This window comes from Eleutherodactylus coqui, chromosome 8 (assembly GCF_035609145.1).
Source record: "Eleutherodactylus coqui strain aEleCoq1 chromosome 8, aEleCoq1.hap1, whole genome shotgun sequence".
In the NCBI taxonomy this organism is placed as follows: domain Eukaryota; kingdom Metazoa; phylum Chordata; class Amphibia; order Anura; family Eleutherodactylidae; genus Eleutherodactylus; species Eleutherodactylus coqui.
The window spans coordinates 88,603,297-88,626,132 of record NC_089844.1 but is presented as its reverse complement, the minus strand read 5'-3'; the positions used below and the strand labels follow the sequence as shown (position 1 = coordinate 88,626,132).

General features: G+C 42.7%; 1 protein-coding gene across 2 annotated transcripts in view; it reads right to left on the bottom strand.

The window, feature by feature from the left end:
- Positions 1-20,542, bottom strand: part of ACVR1C (activin A receptor type 1C) — a 50,638-nt gene extending 30,096 nt beyond the window's left edge. The window contains exons 1-2 of one of the 2 annotated variants that reach the window (XM_066576003.1): positions 20,316-20,542; positions 18,029-18,037 (exon numbers count right to left, since the gene is read on the bottom strand). In XM_066576003.1, the coding sequence (XP_066432100.1) occupies positions 18,029-18,037; positions 20,316-20,536 (230 nt within the window). In that variant the 5' untranslated portion in view covers positions 20,537-20,542. The remainder of the gene's footprint in view (positions 1-18,028; positions 18,038-20,315) is intronic. The other variant, XM_066576002.1, reaches the window with a different exon arrangement.
- Between the last annotated feature and the right edge of the window lie 2,294 nt (positions 20,543-22,836).

Below are 22,836 nucleotides of genomic sequence, written 5' to 3'. Positions count from 1 at the left end.
TTAGGCCTCTTTCACACAGGCAACAGCGATATTGCATCCGTGTTCTGCACGATATCGCTGTATTTTCTAAATTCGTGTACCTTTGTAGCGCTCTCTTGCCGGGATTTTCAGGGGAGCTTGCAATATAAGCCGTACCCTTAAAAATAAGGCCTTTCTGCATTAAAAAACTAAATAAATAATAGAAAGTTTAAAAAATTACTAAAAAATAGGAACCACAATGTATCACCTATCAGGCGCTGTCAGGTCCGCCGCCCGTCTCCTCTGCAGGTCCTGCAGACTTGTAGTTTGATTACTTCTTTTGCAACCTGGATGCTGCCGCATTACTTCACATTAGCTCCTTTATTCTCGAAGTTTTCAGCTGGTATCCTGCTAAGAAGTCCCTGCGGGACACCGGCTGGAAGAATGCTATCAGCGCCGCCTGCTGAGAAAATCAGCGCTGAGAAGAGTCATTGGTGATTTCTAGCTTGCCAGAAATCACAGCTTGCTACAAATCACGAATGAATGAACACTGCACGATGGCCGCGCGTTTAGACACAACGATTATCGCTCAAATGATGGCTTTTGAGCTCATTTTGAGCGACAATCGTTTCGTCTAAATGGGCCTTTAGTCAGTTGAGTAAACATTTCTGATTAACCGCATATTATTTATCTATTAACAGAAGCTTCTACTGACAACTTCATCTCCAAGTTTATTTGTTAAAATAATATATTTTTGTAAGCCTGGTGTCCACATTGTACCCCGATTCCAGTGTCATCTGTCTCTACAGTGAAACCATAGATGGTGGATGGTGTTAGGCGCGTCTTCATCAGCCTCCCACGTGACACCTCATTGTTGACGTGGCGATAGCCACCCTACTCTACTTGCCATCCATTAGTCACTAACCAATCTATGTGCAGGGTGGAGCCCCACCATGGCCGGTCACGTGAGATGCTGCTGATTATGCGGCCACGTGCCGCGCTGCTGAAGACTAGCATAACACCGCCCACTGGGTAACCACCATCCATGGTTTCCAGATTTCACCGCCCCACTTTATCAGGCTGTCTCTCTAGTAGGATCCCTTACTAAGGCGCACACACACTATAGAAGAGCATTCGAGATCTCCTCTGTATATGTCTATATATGCGCCTTCTGGATAGCACACAAGACAGATTCTACAAAAGTAATACAGACTTCTTTGCCATTATGATGTTTCCTTCCCCTTTGAATTTTTTTCTGATTGGACCATGCAATGCTGCTGATGTACCTATTTATATACTGTATACTCTATGTACCTATTTATATACTGTATACTCTATAGACTCTGTATCCCTATGGGTCATGCTTGAGAAAGCCGATGAATTGTCACCGAAATGCGTTGCACTGTAGCACCTTTAACTCCCATCATACAAAATAAAGCTTTCATCTAAGAATACTCCTTGGTCAAGCCGCCATCAGTACTTTCAAGGTGGGGGTTCTAAATGTAGATCCCCCTCCTTTCCTAGTAAGTACCATCCTTTTATCACATACGTATCTTATGAGTGCAGATTGATTTTGCACTTACTATCTCCTCAGTAAAAGACACTTGAAAGCTCTCCTGGAGTTTGTCAAAAAGCACCCAAAGACTTTTTTATCTCAATTTTAAGTATTATGCCTGGAGGAAACCAGGCACTGCTCATCGCCTGCCGAATATAATGCCTACAGTGAAGCCCGGTGGTGGCAGTATCATGGTGTGGGGGTGTTTTCAGCGGTTTGAAGAGGGGGACCAGTCAGTGTTGGTGGAAAGCTGAATAGAGCAAAGCACAAAGAGGTTTTCATTAAAAATATAATCCAGAGTGCAAGGGACCTCAGACTGGGCAGAAGGTTCACCTTCCAACAAGACGAAGACCCTAAGCACGCAACCACTACAACACAGGGGGGGGGGGGGCTTAGGGACAACTCTGTGAATGTCCTTGAGTGGGCCGGCAGAGCACCGACTAGTACCCAATGGAGCATCTCTGGAGAGACCTGATAATGGCTCAACAGACAGACCCCATCCAACCTGACAGAGTTGGAGAGGATCTGCAGGGGAAAATGGCAGAAAATCCCCAAATCCAGGTGTACAAACCTTGTGGCATCACAGCCAAGAAGACTGGAGGCTGCAATCACTGCCAAAGGTGCTTCAACGAAGTACAGGGTGTAAATAGTTATGTCAATTCAAAATGCTAGTTTTTAACTTTTAAAAACTTTTTCGCTATGGAGTACTGAGTGCAGAATGATCTTGAATACTTTTTTTTAACTTGCACAATGCCACAACATAAAAAGTGAAATCTTCAAAAGACGTTCCGGACCCACTATATATTATATACAGTCATCTATACACATTGACAATACGAGACGTAACAAAGTACTAGAGCACAGCAAGTGACATGCTATACTTTCTTGAGCAAGAGCATCCCCTACTGGATGCTAGAGGTTATTGCTCATGGATCAGCATTAGTGTATATAACCAAAGCTCCGTCTAACCTTTCCTTCACCTAAGTTAAGATTTAGTTTCCTACCCTACCATCCATCTAAATACCCTGACCAAAGCAAGGGGATTTGTTGAAACTTTCCTTCGCACCCAGCAACCAGGGCAGATGCCTCACCACACCCTAACTACATTCCAGATCATAATAATCAAGAGCATCATTCAAAGAATAATAGTTCATTCACTAGAAAATTATTCATATTTTGCGTCCTGTTCGCACTGGCGCTCCTGTTCTATTGTATTTACAAGAGAAATGTTTATAGCGTCCACAGAAATGTGCCACTGCACCCCTATAAGAGTGATTATAGGGTCGCCCCAGTGATAATCGCTCACGTGCGTGCACACAGGAGCGAGAATTACATAGTGAATGGAGGAGGAGTGCGCCGGAGATATCTTCCAGCTACCCGCCTCCACTCACGGTAAACAGGCGGTCATTCATAGATGAACTGCCTGTTCACACACGCCGCTTGTTGTTTCATTTCTATGCCTGTACAAACTGAACAGCGAACATTCATCGCTCAGTCGTTGGCAGTACTTACACTGAATGATCGGCATTTAGAATCTGAAGGGCCAACGTTCCGTGTAAAAGGGACCTCAAGCACAATGGGGAACATTAATCACTTTCGGCTGAGGTAATTTTTGTTTGTAGTCCGCATTCTTCTTCCCTACTTTTAAAAAAACTCATCACATTTTTTTAGCATCATTGCTACATGAGGGCTTAATTTTAGCAGAATGAGTTTTATTTTTCAATGGCGCCATTTAATATACCATAAAATGTATAGAAAAACTTTTTTACATTTCTTAAGTGGGGTGAAATGGGTACATAATGCAATTTTGGAGGGGGTAGTTTTCACGACGTTCACGGAGCAGTGAACATGACACGTTAGCTTTCTTTTTGCAGGTCAGTATGATTGCAGCCAAATTTATATAGTTTTTTTATGCTGTACTACTCAAAAACAATGAAAACCCAGTTAGATTGTTGAAAACAAGCATTGCTGTCTGTCACCATCTTCTGACCTCCAGAACTTTGTTTTTCCATCGATGTGGTGGTGGGGGGGGGGGGGGGGTTCATTAGGGTGGCCCATAGAGATATGGCAAAAAGTAAAGTGGCAGCTATACAGCACGACAACTTCCCAATTTGTTACATCTGCTGATAGTAATGTTGGGGGAAAGTATTTGCTTTAAATTATGACTGCAAGATGGGGCTCAAAACTGATGTATGTTATGAGAAATGGCGCTTATGTACAAGATTTCCGCTTACACAAGCTACAGCATTACCCCTTAACGCTGCAGGGCGTACATTAACGTCTTGCAGCGTCGGGTTATGTATGAAGAGAGAGAGCGCGCCTGTTTCTTACACCCACGGGCATGGCTTGATAGACTGCCTGCCCAATAGTAGTATGATGTAATGCTATGGCATTACATTATACTGCAGGAGCGATCAAAGATTATTTAAGACGCACAGTAAGCATCGTCATTAAAAAAAACGCCAGAAATGCGTCGTTTTGGTCACCCTGTCTCCAAGAAAAAATGCAATGAAAAGCAATCAAAAAGTCGTAAGTATTCCAAAATGGTACTAATGCAAACTACAGGACGTCCCGTAAAAAATGAGCCCTCACACAACTATCTATATATATAAAGACGAAAGCCCTCACTGACTCACTCACTCACTCACTGACTGACTCGCCAAAAGTTCTCCAACTTCCCGATGTTGTAGAAACATGAAATTTGGCACAAGCATAGATTATCTCCAAAATAGGAAAAGTAATTGGGTCCCAACTTGATTACTCAATTCTAGCGCAAAAGAATTGGCGTCGAAATTTTACGTACATAATCTAAATCTGTCACTTCCCAATGTCATAGAAACTTAAAACTTGGCAGGAGCATTGATTATGTCATAAATAGGAAAAGTTAATGGGTCCCAACTCGATTATTCAATAATATGCGCAAAAGAATTAGCGTCCAAATTTTACGTACGGAATCTAATTTTCTCACTTTCCGGTGTCATAGAAAAGTGAAATTTGGCACGAGCATTGATTATGTCAAAAATAGGAAAAGCTAATGGGTCCCAACTCAAATATTCAATTCTATGCGCAAAAGAATTAGCGTCCAAATTTTACGTGCGGAATGTAATTTCTTCACTTTCCAGTGTCATAGAAACGGGAACTTTGGCACGAGCATTGATTATGTCCTAAATAGAAATAGCTAATGGGTCCCAACTCGATTATTCAATTCTATGCGCAAAAGAATTAGCGGCCAAATTTTACGTGCGGAATGTAATTTCTTCACTTTCCGGTGTCATAGAAACAGGAAATTTGGCACAAGCATTGATTATGTCATAAATAGGAAAAGCTAATGGGTCCCAACTCCATTATTCAATTCTATGCGCAAAAGAATTAGCATCCAAATTTTACGTACGGAATCTAATTTTCTCACTTTCCGGTGTCATAGAAACGTAAAATTTGGCACGAGCATTGATTATGTCAAAAATAGGAAAAGCTAATGGGTCCCAACTCGATTATTCAATTCTAGCGCAAAAGAATTGGCGTCGAAATTTTACGTGCGGAATGTAATTTTTTCACTTTCCGGTGTCATAGAAACGGAAAATTTGGCACGAGCATTAATTATGTCATAAATAGGAAAAGCTAATGGGTCCCAACTCAAATATTCAATTCTATGCGCAAAAGAATTAGCGTCCAAATTTTACGTGCGGAATGTAATTTCTTCACTTTCCAGTGTCATAGAAACGGGAAATTTGGCACGAGCATTGATTATGTCATAAATAGGACAAGCTAATGGGTCCCAACTCCATTATTCAGTTCTATGCGCAAAAGAATTAGTGTCCAAATTTTACGTACATAATCTAAATGTCTCACTTCCCAATGTCATAGAAACATGAAATTTGGCACAAGCATTGATTGTGTCCTAAGTATGAAAAGGTAATGGGTCCCAACTCGATTATTCAATTCTAAGCGCAAAAGAATTAGTGTCCAAATTTTATGTACGTAATCTAATTCTCTCACTTCCTGATGTCATTTTATATGAAGGAAACGTCGCATGGTTACCTCCACGTGGTGTTTCCTGGGTAACGCAGAGAACTATGCAAAATGGTGAACATATGTTTTTCCTCAGTATCTCTAAAGTAACCACGACTTCATAAGATTTTCCGTGTGAACACCAGATAAACACCAGTACCAAATTAACTCGGGCGAAGCCGGGTATATCAGCTAGTGTCAACATAAAAATTAAAAAAACTATTGCGCGCAGAAGATGGCAGCAGAAAATAATTTTGAAAAATTAAATATCTTTGAAAAAAAAATAAAAGTAGTACAGCAAAAAAAAAACCAATATGTTTGGTATCGTAGTAATTGTACTTGCCCATAGAATAAAGTTATCGTGTCATTTTTGTTGCACTTTTTTTTAATTTTACTTCTCCGAGAATTTTGTAAAGGTTTTTCAGTGCATTAAATAGTGCAATTGAAAAATACAAATAGCTGCAAAAAACAAGCCCTCATACAGCTATGTCGATGGATAAATCAAGGAGTTACGGTTTTTTTAAAGAAGGGAGGAAAAACGAAAATGGATTAAAAAAAGGGCCATGTTCTTAAGGGGTTAATATTAACTATTTGCTTTTGTAAAACAACCTCTATTCTTTGATACATTAAGTATTGACAATGGCATTTGTCCTGACAATCTACACATTTGTGCTGTTCCTACAAAAATACCTCCAAATATATGAAAATGGTCAAAATGATGACGCAAATCCTTGTCAGTCAGTGCTTGAGGGGAGGGCAGCAGACTTCTTGGTAACCTGTGTTGGAACAGCCTTGGGATTTGCCTCTACGACTTGAAACAACAGTTTTTCTTCTTCGTCATTATTAAAAAGTCTGAAAATTGATGATCTTTGAGCAAAACCTTGTCAAAGACATAAGAACCTGAAACTGCTCCAAATAAAGGTTTGTCAAAAGGAAAACAATTAGAGGGTGTCTTGTTTTGTAGTTGAAAGTTGAGTCTTTTGGGTCACCCTAGGGTTCATATTTATACTTTTTCTTAGTACCATTTTGGGATACATAAGACATTTTGCTAATTTTTTTTCTTCTTGAAGACAAGGCAACTAAAAAAGTGCATTTCTGGCATTGCATATTGTTTCCTGATGGTGTTCACTTTGCGGAATTAATAATGTGATATGTTAATAATTGGACTCTCTCTGGTACGGCAATACCAATTTTCAAACTGTATTTTCCTCTAATGTGACGACTTGAAGGGGGGTTAATTTTTAAAACTTACTAATAATTAAAAACCTTTTTTACTCTTTTTTTTAATTTTAGCCCCAACAGGTGACTTGAACTATTGATTGTTTATAAAATATACTGCAATAGTTCAGTACTGCAGTATATTGTATTTCCACAGGCATTCTATTAAGCCCTGTCACAGGCATAACCTGATATACAGAAATATATGGTAGCCTTGGAGACTTTCACAAGGTCCCAGGCAACCATGACACCAGAACGCCCACCCTGAGGTCTTATTGCTTGTAGGGGTGGGGGCTTTTGGGTGACATAGGTAGCTCCCTCCCTCTGTTGCGCCTTTTAAATGAAGTTGTCAGAACTGACAGCAGTGTCTAAAGGGTTAACTGTGGTAATAGGAGTTATCTATGATACTAGCAGCTGAGGACCAGATCACCTGCTAAAGACAGCGGAAAGCCACTGGGTATTAAGTGGGCTCGGCTCTTGTCGTGCTCTGTATAATGACACCCATCATCTGCCGTACATTTTTACAGACGGTCAGCAACCCTGATCCACATTTGCATAAAGAGGTCCCTTCTGTTGCAGATCTTTGCAGTCTTGGAGAATTCAGTCATGCAAATGTGACCAAACTTTTTAAAACTTTATATACTATGCAAAACATTGAAGAGCAAAGTGGAGAAAGTTTGCAAACCTCTGGAGTCACAGATGGGATGTGCAGCCATGCTATAGCAGTATGTCACCAGTAGGTGTCAGTGCTCCATTACGTGGACTATGGTGATAAAACTACTAATATCTCGCTCATCCTGCACTGCAGCTATTTGTGCTCCTATGCTGAACACAGAGGTTCTCTGCTGACCACAATATACAAAGTTCTGCCCTCCTGTTGGCATGTAGCGGTTGTACTGCCCATCCCAGATGGCACAGAAGGTATGTTAATAGTTTTTGGCACAGTTAGGCCAGATTCACATGTATGCGCATTTGCACTGCATCTTTGCGCAATGGGCGCTGCATATTTGCGTGGACAACTGTTTTTTATTGTACTTTTTGTGCTTGCAAATCGTGCGTATTTGCGCACATAAAATGCAGTTGTGTGCACAAATACGCAACGCCCAATGTAAAAATACGCTCATGTGAATCCGGACTTGGGCAAATTTAATTTGAACGACATACCTTAAGAATCTGTTTTTGGCTTTAAGTTTACACAGGATGGAAACGCTGCCGAATTTCCACACCAAATTCTGCAGCATTTCCACATAAAAGCAGTGCAACAATCTGCAGCAATGCAGCTACGTGTAAGCGCACCCTGAGGCCGCCTGCACACCCAGTTTTTTACAGCATGAAGCACAGGGTTTAAAAGGTTGCGCTAAATGCTGTAAAGTGCTTTCAATGAGGCTTCTAAAAAGAGCGGTCGAAACCGCATTATTTTTGAACGCTGTCTGCTCTATTTTAGGGCGTTTCAGCACAACGTACCTCATTACCCGGTACAATAATAGGGTGCATTAAAAACGCTGTTGAACGCCTTTGAAAACAAAGTTCGAAAACGCTATAAAACACCGCTGTGAAACGGCGCATTTTAAACAGACGCCAGTGTGAGAGCAGCCTAAGGATACGTTCACACGGTAGAACTTTCCTCATAAATTTCGCTTCTAAAAACGTCAAAATCTGTACCTTTCTTGGATGGTTTTTGGCGTGCGTTTTAGGCAAAATCCATGTGCACAATTACAGTTCGCAAACCAAAAATAAGTGAACATTCAGCAGTGAGCATACCCTCAGGCTGTCTTCAGACATGGTGGAAATTATGCAGAATTTCCACTGCAGGAATTTCTGTGGAAATTGCGCAGTGTTTACGGTATAAGACGTGGTGGAGATTTCCAAGATCCCCTTCACATGGCGCAGAAATTTTTCACAAGAAAACCAATAACAAAACCGCTGTGGATTCTATATCAACAGCGTGTCTTTTATGCTGCAGACTTAGGGCTTATTCAGACGAGCGTAGACCAGTGCGGAACGTATTTTCACATGAACTAAGTTAGGAGGTGGCAAGAAGCAGGCTGATACGTCCGTGCTAGCAGATTAATCTTTTTTTTTTGCGATCTAAATACCAGTTCACACGCTGGCGTGTTACATGCTTTCCGTGGAATAGAATGAAAATTTAATGCCAAATTAGGGCAGTTGTCTTCTTTTCCCTCCTTTGTACAAAAGGTAAATAGCAGATCCGCAGATTCCAACCCTTCAATTCTAATTCAATCGGAAGGAGGAAATTTGCTGCAAATCTGCACACAAAATCTGCAAGAAATTGTGCAGATTTGGACCCGGCTGTTGGTGTGACTTTGCCACAGATTTTTAAGCTGTGAAAATCCATAGCAAATCTGCCCCATATGAGCAAATCCTCAAGGCCTGTTCATCCTTATCTGTTCCATGATCAGACGAAAGGTCATGAATGGAAGACTCCTCTATAGAGGGCCAGGAGGCGTCGGTGGTGGGAAACAATGATATTCTTGTATGGCTTGTAAGACGACAGCAAATATGATCTTTAAACCTTCCACCTAATCCTATATATATAAGCCGTACACAGGATCTCCCTCCATATCTGTACTTACCACCTCAATGGGCGATACTATCCTATACCCGATCTAACACGGGGCAATGTCCGCGCTGATAAGGACCACCTTCTTGCGTAGACAAGTACAAACCAGATTTCATGGAAGGTAACAATACAAAAGCCTCATTTCCCTGTGAATGTCATTTCTCAATGACACTAAACTATTTTCAAACGGCCGAGAAAATTGCGCGAGACACACAAATCTCGCACGAATATGACCCCCATTCTTTCAAATGGGGTCATACACATGAGCGATTTTTCCTGCATCGCACAATGATGCGAGAAACAAATAGCGGCACGGTCTATCTTTGGGCGTGCCCTAGCATCGCCTCGCATAAATATGCTTCTCATACGCAGGGAAATCACATGTTAGCGAGCGCGATATCAGGCCATGATGCGATGTGCAAAAAAAATCACTCATGTATATGACCCCATTCACAAGAAGGGTGTTCATATTCGTGTGAGATTTGTGCGTCTCGGAATGTACAAATCTCGTGCAATTTTCTCAGCTGTATGAAAACACCCTAGTACTTTAGTAAGGCCTCCCTCACACAGGCGTTGCGGTAAGCACAACAATTTAAATTGCGGCACTTTGATGCGTTTAATTTTAGTTTTCGGCCGCAGCGAGGCTGCCGCCGGCTTCTAGCACTCCTCATCAGAGCGCTAAACGCCCAAAAATAGAACACACACCTCTCAAAATTCGCGGCGCTGAAAAGCCCTGCGATCGAGCGGCTGTCTGAGCAGTCCCATTGAAAATCGTGGTAAAAGACACTGTGTGAAGGAGGCCTAAATGGCCTTTTACATGGACCGATTGTCTGCCAGATCTGGCCGAACGCTTGTCTGCCAGATCATCAGACTGTGTAAAGGCTAGTATAACAGGCACTCGTTATCTGGCTCTGTTGGATCACAACCTTATAAATAATCTTTTCAAGCTGTGTTCACCATTAATACGCACTATATGGTTAAAAGTATGTGAACCCCTCATCATTACACCTATAGAAGCTTGTTGGACGTCCCATCACCAAACTATGAGCATTTAAAGGGGCTCCCAAAATTGGCTTTTTATCACCTATCCTGTGATAAGGGTCTGATTGATAGGCTAGTTTTACCATTTTTTTGGTACAACTTATTAACTCGGCTTATACCCGGGTTGGCTAATACTCGAGTATGTACGGTATTTATTTACTTATTTTTTACTGTGCTACCTTTTTAAAAAAACTAAATATCTTCAGAAGAAAAATACAATTATTTTCTGCCGCCATCTTCTAGCAGCCATAACTTTTTTATTTAGTCGGCGATATAGTTATGTGGCGGTGTGTTTTTGTTATCTATTGCTACCAATTTGGAGCACATACAACTTTTTGATTGCTTTTTATTGAATTTGTTCTTAGAGATGGGGTGACCAATTATTCGACGACATTAACCCTGCGGGACAAATAATGCATTACTTTGATAGATCAGACTTTTATATCAAATATGTTTTTGTTTCTTCTTGTTTTGATTCAATATTATGTTTTTATTAATATAGGAAAGTTTTTTTTCTAACTTTTACTTTCTTTTCTCTAATATTTAATACATTTTTTTTCTCATTTTTACATCTTTTATTAATCTCCACAGAAGACTTGAAGTTGCGGTCGTTTGATTGCTCCTGTAATACCATAGTATACATTATATAGCGATCTGAAAGGCAATCAGCCATGGCAGCGCTGGTCGCCTTCAGAAGGTCTCAGGCTGTCATGGCAAGCGAACAGCTCCTCAAGATTGCATCGCAGGGGTCCGTTTCGGACACCCAAACTTTGATCTGAGGATTTAAATGCCGCAATCAGAAGTGATAGCGGAATTTAAAGGGTTAACAATAGAGATGAGCGAGCACCAAAATGCTCGGGTGCTCGTTACTCGGGACGAAATTATCGCGATGCTCGAGGGTTCGTTTCAAGTAACGAACCCCATTGAAGTCAATGGGCGACCAGAGCATTTTTGTATATCGCCGATGCTCGCTAAGGTTTTCATTTGTGAAAATCTGGGAAATTCAAGAAAGTGATGGGAACGACACAGCAACGGATAGGGCAGGCGAGGGGCTACATGTTGGGCTGCATCTCAAGTTCACAGGTCCAACTATTAAGCCACAATAGCGGCAAGAGTGCCCCCCCCCCCTCCCAACAACTTTTACTTCTGAAAAGCCCTCATTAGCAATGCATACCTTAGCTAAGCACCACACTATCTCCAACAAAGCACAATCACTGCCTGCATGACACTCCGCTGCCACTTCTCCTGGGTTACATGCTGCCCAACCCCCCCCCCCCCCCCCCCCCCGCGCGCGCGCACGACGCAGTGTCCACAGCGCACACCAAAGTGTCCCTGCGCAGCCTTCAGCTGCACTCATGCCATGCACTGATGATCTTGGCGCGACAAAGGTTGCACACCACTGTTCGTCGGTCGTCAGGCGTCTCTGTGATAAACTGCCACACCTTAAAGCACCTTGGCCTCTGCAGGGTGGCATGGCGCGAGGGGGCGCTTTGGGAAACAGTTGGTGGATTATTCGGTCTGGCCCTGGCTCTACCCCTGGCCACCGCACTGGCTCGGCCTGTGTCCACACCCTGACTTGGGCCTCCGCGTCCTCTAGGCCTACCCCTACCCCTCAGCATGCTGTATTACCAGTAATGCAGAAACAGAACGCTGTAATTAAATGTGCCGCTTATTGGCCCTTGGCTGGAGGCTGACTTCGCTTACGGAACGCACAGCAGAGGCAGGAAAGAATTTTGCGCAAGCCTGCTGTAACACTTAGCTGGCTGCGTATGAATTAGGACAACTACCCCCAGCACAGACCCAGTACACTTGTGGACAGGAATACAGCGGTGATGTAAGAGGCAACACAGAGGCAGGAAAGAATGTTGTGCAAGCCTGCTGTAACACTTAGCTGGCTGCGTATGAATTAGGACAACTACCTCCAGCAGAGACCCAGTACACTGAGGACGGTCACAGGCAGCCCAAATAGATTTTTTTCCCCAAATGTTTTTGGAAAGGCCCACTGCCTATATACACTAAATATGTCTTCTGTCCCTGCCTCACCACTACTGGCCCTGGACAATGTAAAATTACTGCAGGACGCAATGCTCTGCACGGCCGATATACAAAAAAAAAGTGCAACACTGCAAAAAGCAGCCTCCACACTACTGCACACGGTTAGATGTGGCCCTAAGAAGGACCGTTGGGGTTCTTGAAGCCTAAAATACTCCTAACGCTCTCCCTATAGCAGCTCCGGCACCAACAGCACTGTACCTGATTTCTGTCAGAATGCATCTGTGGCGAGCCGCGGGAGGGGCCGATTTATATACTCGGGTGACACCTGATCTCGCCAGCCACTCACTGCAGGGGGGTGGTATAGGGCTTGAACGTCGCAGGGGGAAGTTGTAATGCCTTCCCTGTCTTTCTATTGGCCAGAAAAGCGCGCTAACGTCTCAGAGATGAAAGTGAAAGTAACTCGAACACCGCATGGTACTCGTCACGAGTAACGAACATCTCGAACACGCTAATACTAGAACGAGTATCAAGCTCGGACGAGTACGTTCGCTCATCTCTAGTTAACAACCACGATCAGCATTCACACAGATCCAAGTTGTTGCCAGCGGGTGTCAGCTGTAAGAAATAGTCATTACCTGCAATAAATGGAATTGACTCCCGTCTTCCCTCCATGTAAAGCCCAAACGCACAGGACGTAACTGTTTCATTAAAAGCGGATTGCAATCGCATGCAACTGACATGACATGCAAGTGTGATCCGTTTTTGGTACGCTCTTATAGATAATAATAGGCAATTCTGTTAGTGCAGTGGGGCTGAATGTCGTTATAGCAGGGTTGGAGCCAGAAGAAAAATAGGCGACTTCACTGTCATTAACTTCCTGCTCAGACCCCACTGCACCGACAGCAGGCCACGTAATCAGCTGATCACCTGGGATCCCGAGCAGTGGATCCCCATCCCTGCTGATTAACTTTTGATGACCTATCCCCATCCCCGCTGATTAACTATTGATGACCTGAGGATAGGTCATTAATAATGTTTATTGGAAAATCCCTTTAAGGTTCTAAACTCCCCCTGGTGGTGGCTGCAGAAAATCAGCACACTATTATTTAAAAACTCGGTCTATGCAGGAGATTTGGAGCTCCATATGAGAAAATGAATCTCTGGCGACTATAAAGGCATATTCAAAAATTAATGAGCTCAGAATTTTGGACTGATTACAATAATTTTAAAAAGCGGTTAACATTCACTTTAAGTAATTCTCTGATATAGTCTGACAAATAGCTACAAGGTGAAGCTGTTTTTTTTTGTGTTCTGCATTTTGTTTCCCCTTTTAGCAGTATAAAATAATAAAGATTCCAATATCTGTTGTCTTTATAAAAAGGTATATCTTCATTAATTGATCTAAAAAAGAGTTCAGGGACAGTGGGTAATAGGCTACATGTTTCAGACCCCAACCATATGGTTCTTCCTATGGCATACTTATAACTTGGGTCTGAAACATGTAGCCTACCGCCCCACTGTCCCTACTTTTTAGATGGATTAATAGAAATATAACTTTTTATGAAGACAATGCTGGTATCTTTGGATATTACACTTCTTATGCTGGCGCTGAAGCGGATATTCTCCTGTGCCTCAGGTACTGGATATCCAGGTACAGCTTTTTCAAGGTGGGAGTAAGCTGGTCAATATTTTTTCTTCTGTTTTAACAGCTATTAGTTTACATGTATCGGCTAGTTTAACTCCTAATAAAGCTGCAATATGAAAATCTGCTCTCTGTAATCCTCATTTAGTATTTCTCAATGATTCTGTAGACGTTCTCCATCTGTTTTGGCCGCACTTGTGACTCTGTTATCAGCGGAAAACATCTACAGCAAGTTTAAACTGGTGAAATGTCAACTCAGCTCTTTTCACCAGCCTGACCTTCTCCTCGCATGTAATGAAAGAGACACATCATATATGTATTGCATATATTAATGTGGTAGTAATAGAGATGAACATATAACGGATTGTTGAACTTCATAATATCTTCTCAATACTAAAGAGCTCTGTAAAGGGGATGCATATGCTAGCTTTGCGGAGTCTAGTAAACGCCATAACTGCTGATGCTTATTGTACAACTACTAATGTTTATTATGTAACAGTTTGATCTGATTGTTGTATCAGACACCATTGTTGCCCCCTTGTGGACATTGTGTGTGTGTGGTCTTGATCCCAGTCTGGTGGCCATTCTAAGATTTATATAGTCACTGTACTGGGCGGAGCATGCAAGTCTATTGGACGAATGGTAGGGAACATCTCATCCTGCATGGAGTAACATTGAAGGAGCTCCAGTCGTTCACCAGCTGAGAGATTGGAAGCCTTTCCATTATAGAGACTGTGAGTGCATACACAAGCTTGTCCCTGGAGATACAGGTCTGCCCTGTATTTAAAGAGACTATAACTTGATCTACAAGGGCTGAAAGGACGAGACAGTGTTGCTAAGCTGTGAAACTGTGTTGCAAAGTATTATAATTGTGTGCCAAATTAGAAAGACTAGACCGCCAATTCTGCTGATAAGTAGAGACTGTTACTGTGTACGGTACTGCAACGTGTGTCGTATCTTAACCTACCTATTCGAGGATTCCCACAGATTCATAAATATTACCAAGTTCACTTTCTTACTGATGCAAGATACTGATGGACAACCACCCACATGCCTACCACATATTAAGTGGGGGAGGGACTGCTTAACTGCTTAGTATTATATTTGTACAATAGATAATGCATCAGTATCTTGCGCTTCTGCAATGTTTTTCCATATAGAAATTTGCAAGACTTAAAGGCCACAGCACAAGGCTTGGTGGTACAGGCATAATTAAAGGGGTTGTCTCACGCCGAAACGGGTTTTTTTTTTATTCAATAGGCCCCCCGTTCGGCGCGAGACAAACCCGATGCATGTGTTAAAAAAAAAAAAACGGGTAGTACTTACCCGAATCCCCGCGCTGCGGCGACTTCTTCCTTCTTCTTACTTACCTTAGTAAGATGGCCGCCGGGATCTTCACTGTGAGGTCCATTGCCGATTCCAGCCTCCTGATTGGCTGGAATCGGCACACGTGACGGGGCGGAGCTACAAGGAGCAGCTCTCCGGCACGAGTGGCCCCATTCAGAAGGCAGAAGACCGCACAGCGCAAGCGCGTCTAAAATCGCCAGAAGAGGCGATTTTAGACGGATCCATGGAGACGAGGACGCCAGCAACGGAGCAGGTAAGTGAATAACTTCTGTATGGCTCATATTTAATGCACGATGTATATTACAAAGTGCATTACTATGGCCATACAGAAGTGCATAACCCCACATGCTTTCATGAGACAACCCCTTTAAGTACAGAGCTTTGCAGTTACAGAATCTCTTAAAGGCACAGAGCTTGGCAGTTACTAATGGCAATGAAACAGTCTCTCAATGAAGGCTCTCAATATATGAGTTACAGCCTCTGTTAGAGAGCACATGGCATATCAGAAGCAGTATCAATAGACTCCAAAGGGTCCAATAGCAACAGACGATAACTGAACTTGGCAGGGTACCTTTTGGAATACCATGTCATATTCCTCAGGCTTTTGCAGAGCCCACAGCACAGTTTCTCTCTCCAGGAAGCATTTTGGAAGTGGTCCAGTACTCCAGAAACCCCTTACGATTAAGGAGCTTCCTCAGCCCCAAGCAAGGGTGCAGCTGATGAAGGTCAGGACAACAAGGTGTTGGGTTCACCACCCAACAGGATCTCAAAAGCATGACTTACTAGGTAGACCCAACTTCACTTTCACAGACCAGGCTGGATGATGCTTGCAGCTCACCATCAGTCCTATGTAGCACCAACAGCTATGAGTGATACTTGCTGTACTTTCTATTGCTAAATATGGCACAACTCCCCGAGGTACATAAAACAGCCCCATTATACTGTTTCTGACCCTGTCGTATATTTCCTGCGTCCAGTAAGCAACATAGGGCAGTGCATAATCACCAATATTCAGGTTGCCAGGATCAGTGACAACTGGTCAAGTCATTGTCAGCACCAGAGCCCTGTGTGATGCAGAGTGCTAAGGCAGCTGAAATGCAGTCCGAAGCTCTTGCTCAGAACCTGAAGGTTGCAAGTTCTATCCCCGCATGGTTCAGGTAGCCAGCTCAAGGTCGGTAAAATGAGTACCCAGCTTGGTGGGTGGTAATAAATAAATTACTTGAAAGCACAGCGGAATAAGTTGATGCTATACAAATAACAAGATTTATTTTATTTTTTTATATATATATAACTTCTGCCAGTTGGTCATACCAGCCTTGAAATATTGATGAAAGACCGTGCATTACTATATTGCCCGTTGCTCCACATAGTAAACAACAGTGGTTACATTTGCCAGGATCTTTGCCCTTCTTCTGCGACCACCCCGTGCTCAACCTTATCCTCAGCTTACATATGTACTATGTATGCAATCCTGACAACCCACCCCTTCCCAGTCATACATTCAGTCTGGCCCTTTTCCATGTTGTTATACCCTAAACAATTAACTGTTGTCACATCTGGAGAGCTTTTCTGTCCATAAGGCTGGAAGACAGATGACTTTTCAGTGATTTGGGCAAGTATCGCTTTTCACTTTTACCCAAATTTTGCTCCTTGTGCAATAAAAAACAAACAAACAACAAGTCATCTGTGTCACCGCTGTGGGAATTACCAAGCATTTCATCAAATGAGTAGGGCAAAAGGCCTGCAGCAGTTTGTGCAACTCCAACGAGGACACGAAAAAAGATTATAAGGAAGGTGGAAGAGTGCTTAGTTTAGGTTATTTCTGGGCTTCTCAGCCATGTGGTTAGCGCGTTTCATTTTAATTTCCGCGACACGTAAAAACAAGAAAATGTACAAATCTGCTCTCCGTAATGAATACAGCTGTGTCCAGCAACTAGGTAAGTGTCATCAGGAACAAACTTACTATCATGACTTAAAGGGAACCTGTCACCCCATAAACTATGTTATAGGACTCAAAGGTGAGGGAGCAAGGGGTTAGGGAAGCTGTGGGTGATACTCCTTGGGTCCCCAGTTCCAGTGCTGTGTCTCCAAGGAATCAGCAGGCACAGCAAGACTCTTCAGAAAGCTATATGCATGCTTTCTCTAGTTGATCTCAATGGTAGAGCGCACACAAAGCTATCTGAAAAGAATTACGCTGTGTGCGTGCGCTGATTACTCGGAGGCACAGCACTAGAACAGGGGACCCTGTGAGTATAAACCACAGCTCCCCTAACGCTCCACCTTTGAGTCCTAGAATGTAGTTTATAGGGTTAAGGGCTCTTTCACATGATAGTATGCGTTTTTACGTTCTCTCGTCTGCACCATAAATTCGCATAAATGGCCCATAATTAGCGTTTTTTCGTACATTCAAATGACTGTGAGCGCCGTTTTTAGCGAAAAATATGTTGCACCCCGGAAAACCCTTGCTCAGCATAAATCTTTGGGATGCTTCAAATGCCTATATATAGGCACCTGTACGCTTTTCGCAGCGTTAAACTGCCTCCCCCGCTCTTTTTTTTTTCCAGCTGCCATAGACTGCGTCATATATCGGTCAAAAAAATAGTTCCAGAACTATCTTTTTACCCACCATATATTTTCCGCCACCGTATTTCAGTCACGTATTTTCCATTTTTTGTGATGCGACGTTTCTACGCTGTCATAGATTCGCCCCTGTGAATGAATGCATTGGAAACCAATGCTTCAGATGGTCGTGTATATCGGTCGGCCGTACAAAAGCGCCGTAAATGCACTCGTGTAAATAAGCCTTCAAGCTGCTGACAGGTCCCCTTTAAGGTGTCTTTGACAAATCGCAAATTTGTTGCAGAATTTCAGCTATGAAATGCGCACAGAAACGCCACAGCAAAGTACAGTGCAGGTTTTGGCAATGGGGTTTTAAAAAACCCAATCACTCATGGTGGAAGAATCCAAGGGGATTGTAGTCATGCTACAGATTTTCAAATCCCCAGCATGCTCTGTTAAGGAAAAGCAGCAGATTTTTACTGTAGGTTTCATTCATTGCAATGCAATTAGTAAAGTTCTATTCTCAAACCACACCAAACTCTATAACGTGCGGATTTAAATGTGGATTTACTTATGGAAAACTTCCGTACTATGTGTACATACCCTTAAAGGGAGGGTTTAGAAAACCCACTGTCATACACCTGATTAAGGAATTCCCAGTTGATAGTGGGAGTCCTCTGTTGAAGGTCATAATCTTAGCCAAAGTGGAGATCGATTATGGTATGTGCACACAAGCAGAGAAAATTCACACCACAATCCGTTCTCTAAATTAAATGTGCATTTTGATTACAGTATTCCCTCACTATGCTGGACATGAAGTTCCAAAACATCTCCAGTCGCAACAGGGTTAAAGCGTATCTGAGTTTTCAACAAGTTCTCTAAAATATACCAGGATTTTCCTTACCCTCATTTGCTGCCATTTGCACCCTGCTTCATGTTTGTAAGTCCTTATTTTCAGGTTGTCTTCCCCATTTTTTTTGCTGATCTACTGTTTGCAATCCACTTTCAGGGAGAAGGCATGTAACAAGTCTAGCACTCTACCAGTAGTTCACTGTCCTATACTTCCTTGCCCTGAATTCCTATGGTCCAATCAGCACGGGGCAGAATCATAGGACAAGCCAGGTATTCTGTCCAAATGGTGAGTAAACCCAATATAATGTGTGTAGATGCAGACGTACACACACCCAAGAGAGGCAGAGATTGTGAAGATTGTCATCACAGTGTCTGGAAACCAGCCCTGTGTGGAACCAACTTTACATAAGGCCGACCATCATTTGATTTTTATGCCTACCTAAATGATGAACAATAATCATTTCGTTTCTGGCAGAGCTTACACTGATCGATTTTGTTTAGTTTTGCTCAATCCAGCGATAAACTGAACAATAATCGTTCCATGTAAAAGAGCCCTAATAATATCTGTCACTTCCTGTTCTGTAGAGAGAGCTTTGCAGCAGTCGTCTCATTATCATCACAGGCAGGATTACAGTGAGAGAGGTAACACCTACATGTAGATAACACAGGATCCACCATTCACAGTAGGCGATAGTCACAGCTCACCTCCTCCCCCTCCCTGAAGAATAACCTCTGCAAAAGTCACGGGCAAGCTTAGAACAGTATCCCATAGAAGTCAATAGGTCAGCTCCTGTGCATTATGTGAATGGCCCATAAGGCTGCTATAAAACATAGCTCTAAATGCTATTAACTGCAGCTCGGGCAAGATTGCCGCCCTCATTGTCATGTATAGACAAGAAAATAAAATCTACAATAAGAAAATAAACACATTAGAAAAATAGAAAATGTTTCACTATCTGATAAAAATATAGGTTATAAATTCCTTTTAAGACCCTTTTATATGGAGCGATTACTGTTCAAAAAAAGCGTTCAAATCAGCAAACATGAATAATAATCGTTCGGTGTAAATGTAGCCAACGATCAAACAGCGAATAATAAATCGTTTCATGTCCACGGGTATGCACGGATTCCTCATGGGGAATCCCACATGGAATCCCTCCGTGCTCGCGGCCAGCGACCCTGCTTACCTGTCAATGTCTTTCTTCTGCAGAAGTGCCGCCGGCGCACATGCACAGTACAGATTTTTACTGATCTTCCCAAAGATGGGCCACGGATTGACATTGACACTGCGGACGGGCCACGGATGGGTCAGCAATGGAAGCCACCCATGCGGGACCTGCAGTAAAATGGAGCATGCTGTGACTTTTCATCTGCAAGTGGAAATCGCAATTGGTTTCCGCTCGTGTACATGAAAAATAATTTTTCCATAGCATGCTATGGAGGGATAATGCTGCGGAATCTGGAGCAGAATGCGCGCTCCGGATTCCGCAGCAAAAATTCACCTGTGGACATGAGGCCTTAGAGTCTGACTGTTACTGTATATCATTAAGGAGAAGTACGTTGGCTCACCTGCAGGTAAATGGAGTGTTATGTTGTTGCAGAAATCGGAGTGGCAGCACTCTGTCCTGGTGATGTTGTTGGAGCTGTGACAGTAAACCTGAGCTTTCAACTCAAGAAGAGAAATGCAGGACTTGATGACTTCTTCTTTGCCATTTGTAAGCATCACTGATGTCCAGCACGCTCCTTCAGTGTGGCAGGTATAGTTGGTGCTTTCACACATCAGACACACACACTTGAGACCTTGAAATGAATAAATAACAATTTTTTTTAGTTATTTTTGTGATGATCGAAACAATGTCACTATTTGGCTTAATGTGATCTGCAAAAAATCATCTGTTCCGCACACAGTGTAGAACAAGACTGCACTGACCCAGGGTTGAAATGACATCACATGACATTTTCTCTTAAAGGAGTTACCCAACAAGAAATATTACATTTAAAGTTAAAGAAAAAGTAAAATAAAAATTTGCAATATAAATTCTTAAAAATAATGCTTATTGGGCTACATAACTTTAACAGAATGGCCAGTTTATGAGAGACCCCATCTAATAAGACATTGGACCTCTTTTGGACTTCAGAACCACAACAATTTATCGTGGTGTAGATTCTACTAGATGATAAAATTGCACTGCAGGAATATTGGCCCATGGGAACAGGAAGTTACTCATAATTGCTGCAAATTAGATGGACATGCTGATATGGTCTGACCAGCTGACAGGAAGGGGTCATCAATTCATGCTGCTTGTACCAAATTCTGACCTTCCCATCAGCACGGTGCAACAGAAATCTGGATTCATCTGACCAGGAGATGTTTTTCTACTGCTGAGTGATCAGATTTTTATGCTCTTTTGCCTTCTGGAGTTTCATTCTCATGTTTTTCGTAGGCAGCAATGCTGCTGAAACTGGTTGTCTTCTGTTATAGCCCATCCGTGCTATGAGTTGTGTGTTCAGATTGTGCAGCATCTGGTCATCAGAAAAATTCCTGGCATCCTTTTCTGACCCTTTGTGCCAACAAGTTGTTTCCATCCACAGGATCCCCTTTCAATGGATGCTTTTCCTCAATCTTGCCATTCTCGGTATACTCTACACACTCTTATTCGAGAAAACCCCACAAGGTTGGCAGTGAAATCCTGGCCCCGGCTAGTCTAGCACTGATGACCAGGCCTCGTTGGAAGGCACTCAGATCGCTGGATTTTCCAAACTAAAGTGATCCACAGAAAACTAGTAAGTCTATGCAGTACATCAAGGTCACGGGTCTAATTTCCATACTGGAAAGCTTCAGTTCATGTACATTGGTATCAGTATTAGTGCCACCTAATTTTTTGAATACATGCCAAATCCTGTGTCCACCTTCAGCAGCAGGCAGAGGAGAGAACACATGCACGGTGAATACCTCCTTGTAACGTAGCCAATTGAAAGAACAGGTAGGCTACATCACTGTATGCATGAGCACTGCCAATTCAGAACAGGAAAATGCAGATGCACAGTGTATGCATGCCTTTCTCTGCCTGCCGGTGAAGATGCACTGCAAAAACTAGAGTTGCCCTCATTAATGCCAATGTATGTTTTCTTAGCAAATAATCACTATTTTTTAAGCATTTATGTTGAAAATCTACTTCATTTCACTTGTTCTTTTACTTTAAATATCATATTTATCATATTGTAAGTGAGGCTAGCCTCAATCTGACGATAGGTGTGCACACGGAGGAAAGAGTTAAAGACAGAATGTTAGCAGGCCTACTATAGGAGATAGGGCTACTACTGCAGACACTACCATCATGAAAGTTTCTGAAGCTTGAACCCAGGTTATGGACTGTGTTATTTTAAGGGACATTACATGTGAATATGGGAACCAGCTTTTCTAAGAGACTGTTTTGGAGTGTTAACCCCTAAGGGGAAGCTGTGTTGCTGTGCCATAGATTCCATAATTGGACATTGTGTGAATGGATGCTGATAATAGTCAAGTGTTATTGATATTGTTCTTCTGGAATTATTTCCTATTGTGCATAATGTATTATCTTTAGGATCTAGTTAACTACAGGCGATTCAAAGTAAGGCCGCCTGCAGACGAGCGGAAATCCCGCCGCGGGATTTCCCGCGGGATTTCCGCCGCTGAAAGTCTGCATAGGAGTGCATTACAATATGCACTCCTATGCAGACGGCCGCGGTTTGGCCGCGCGAAATCTCGCGCGGCAAACAAACCGCGGCATGTTCTAATTTTCTGCGGGGCACGCACTCACCTGGCCGCCGGCTCCGGTCTGCGCATGCGCCGGCTGCGCGGCAGCCGGCACATCAAAGAGCCGGGGCCGCCAGGCTCGGGTGAGTACGCGCTTGTCCCTGCAGGCTCTGGGGTCGGATCGCGCGGCGAGATTTCTCGCTGCCGGATCCGACCCGCTCGTCTGCAGGCGGCCTAAAAAGGTTTAATTGTGTAACCATTATTACTATATTATTTTTGTTCATTTATATGTTTATTAATAAATATTGTACACTTTGGTTACTCCATCTGCTGCATTGTATCCT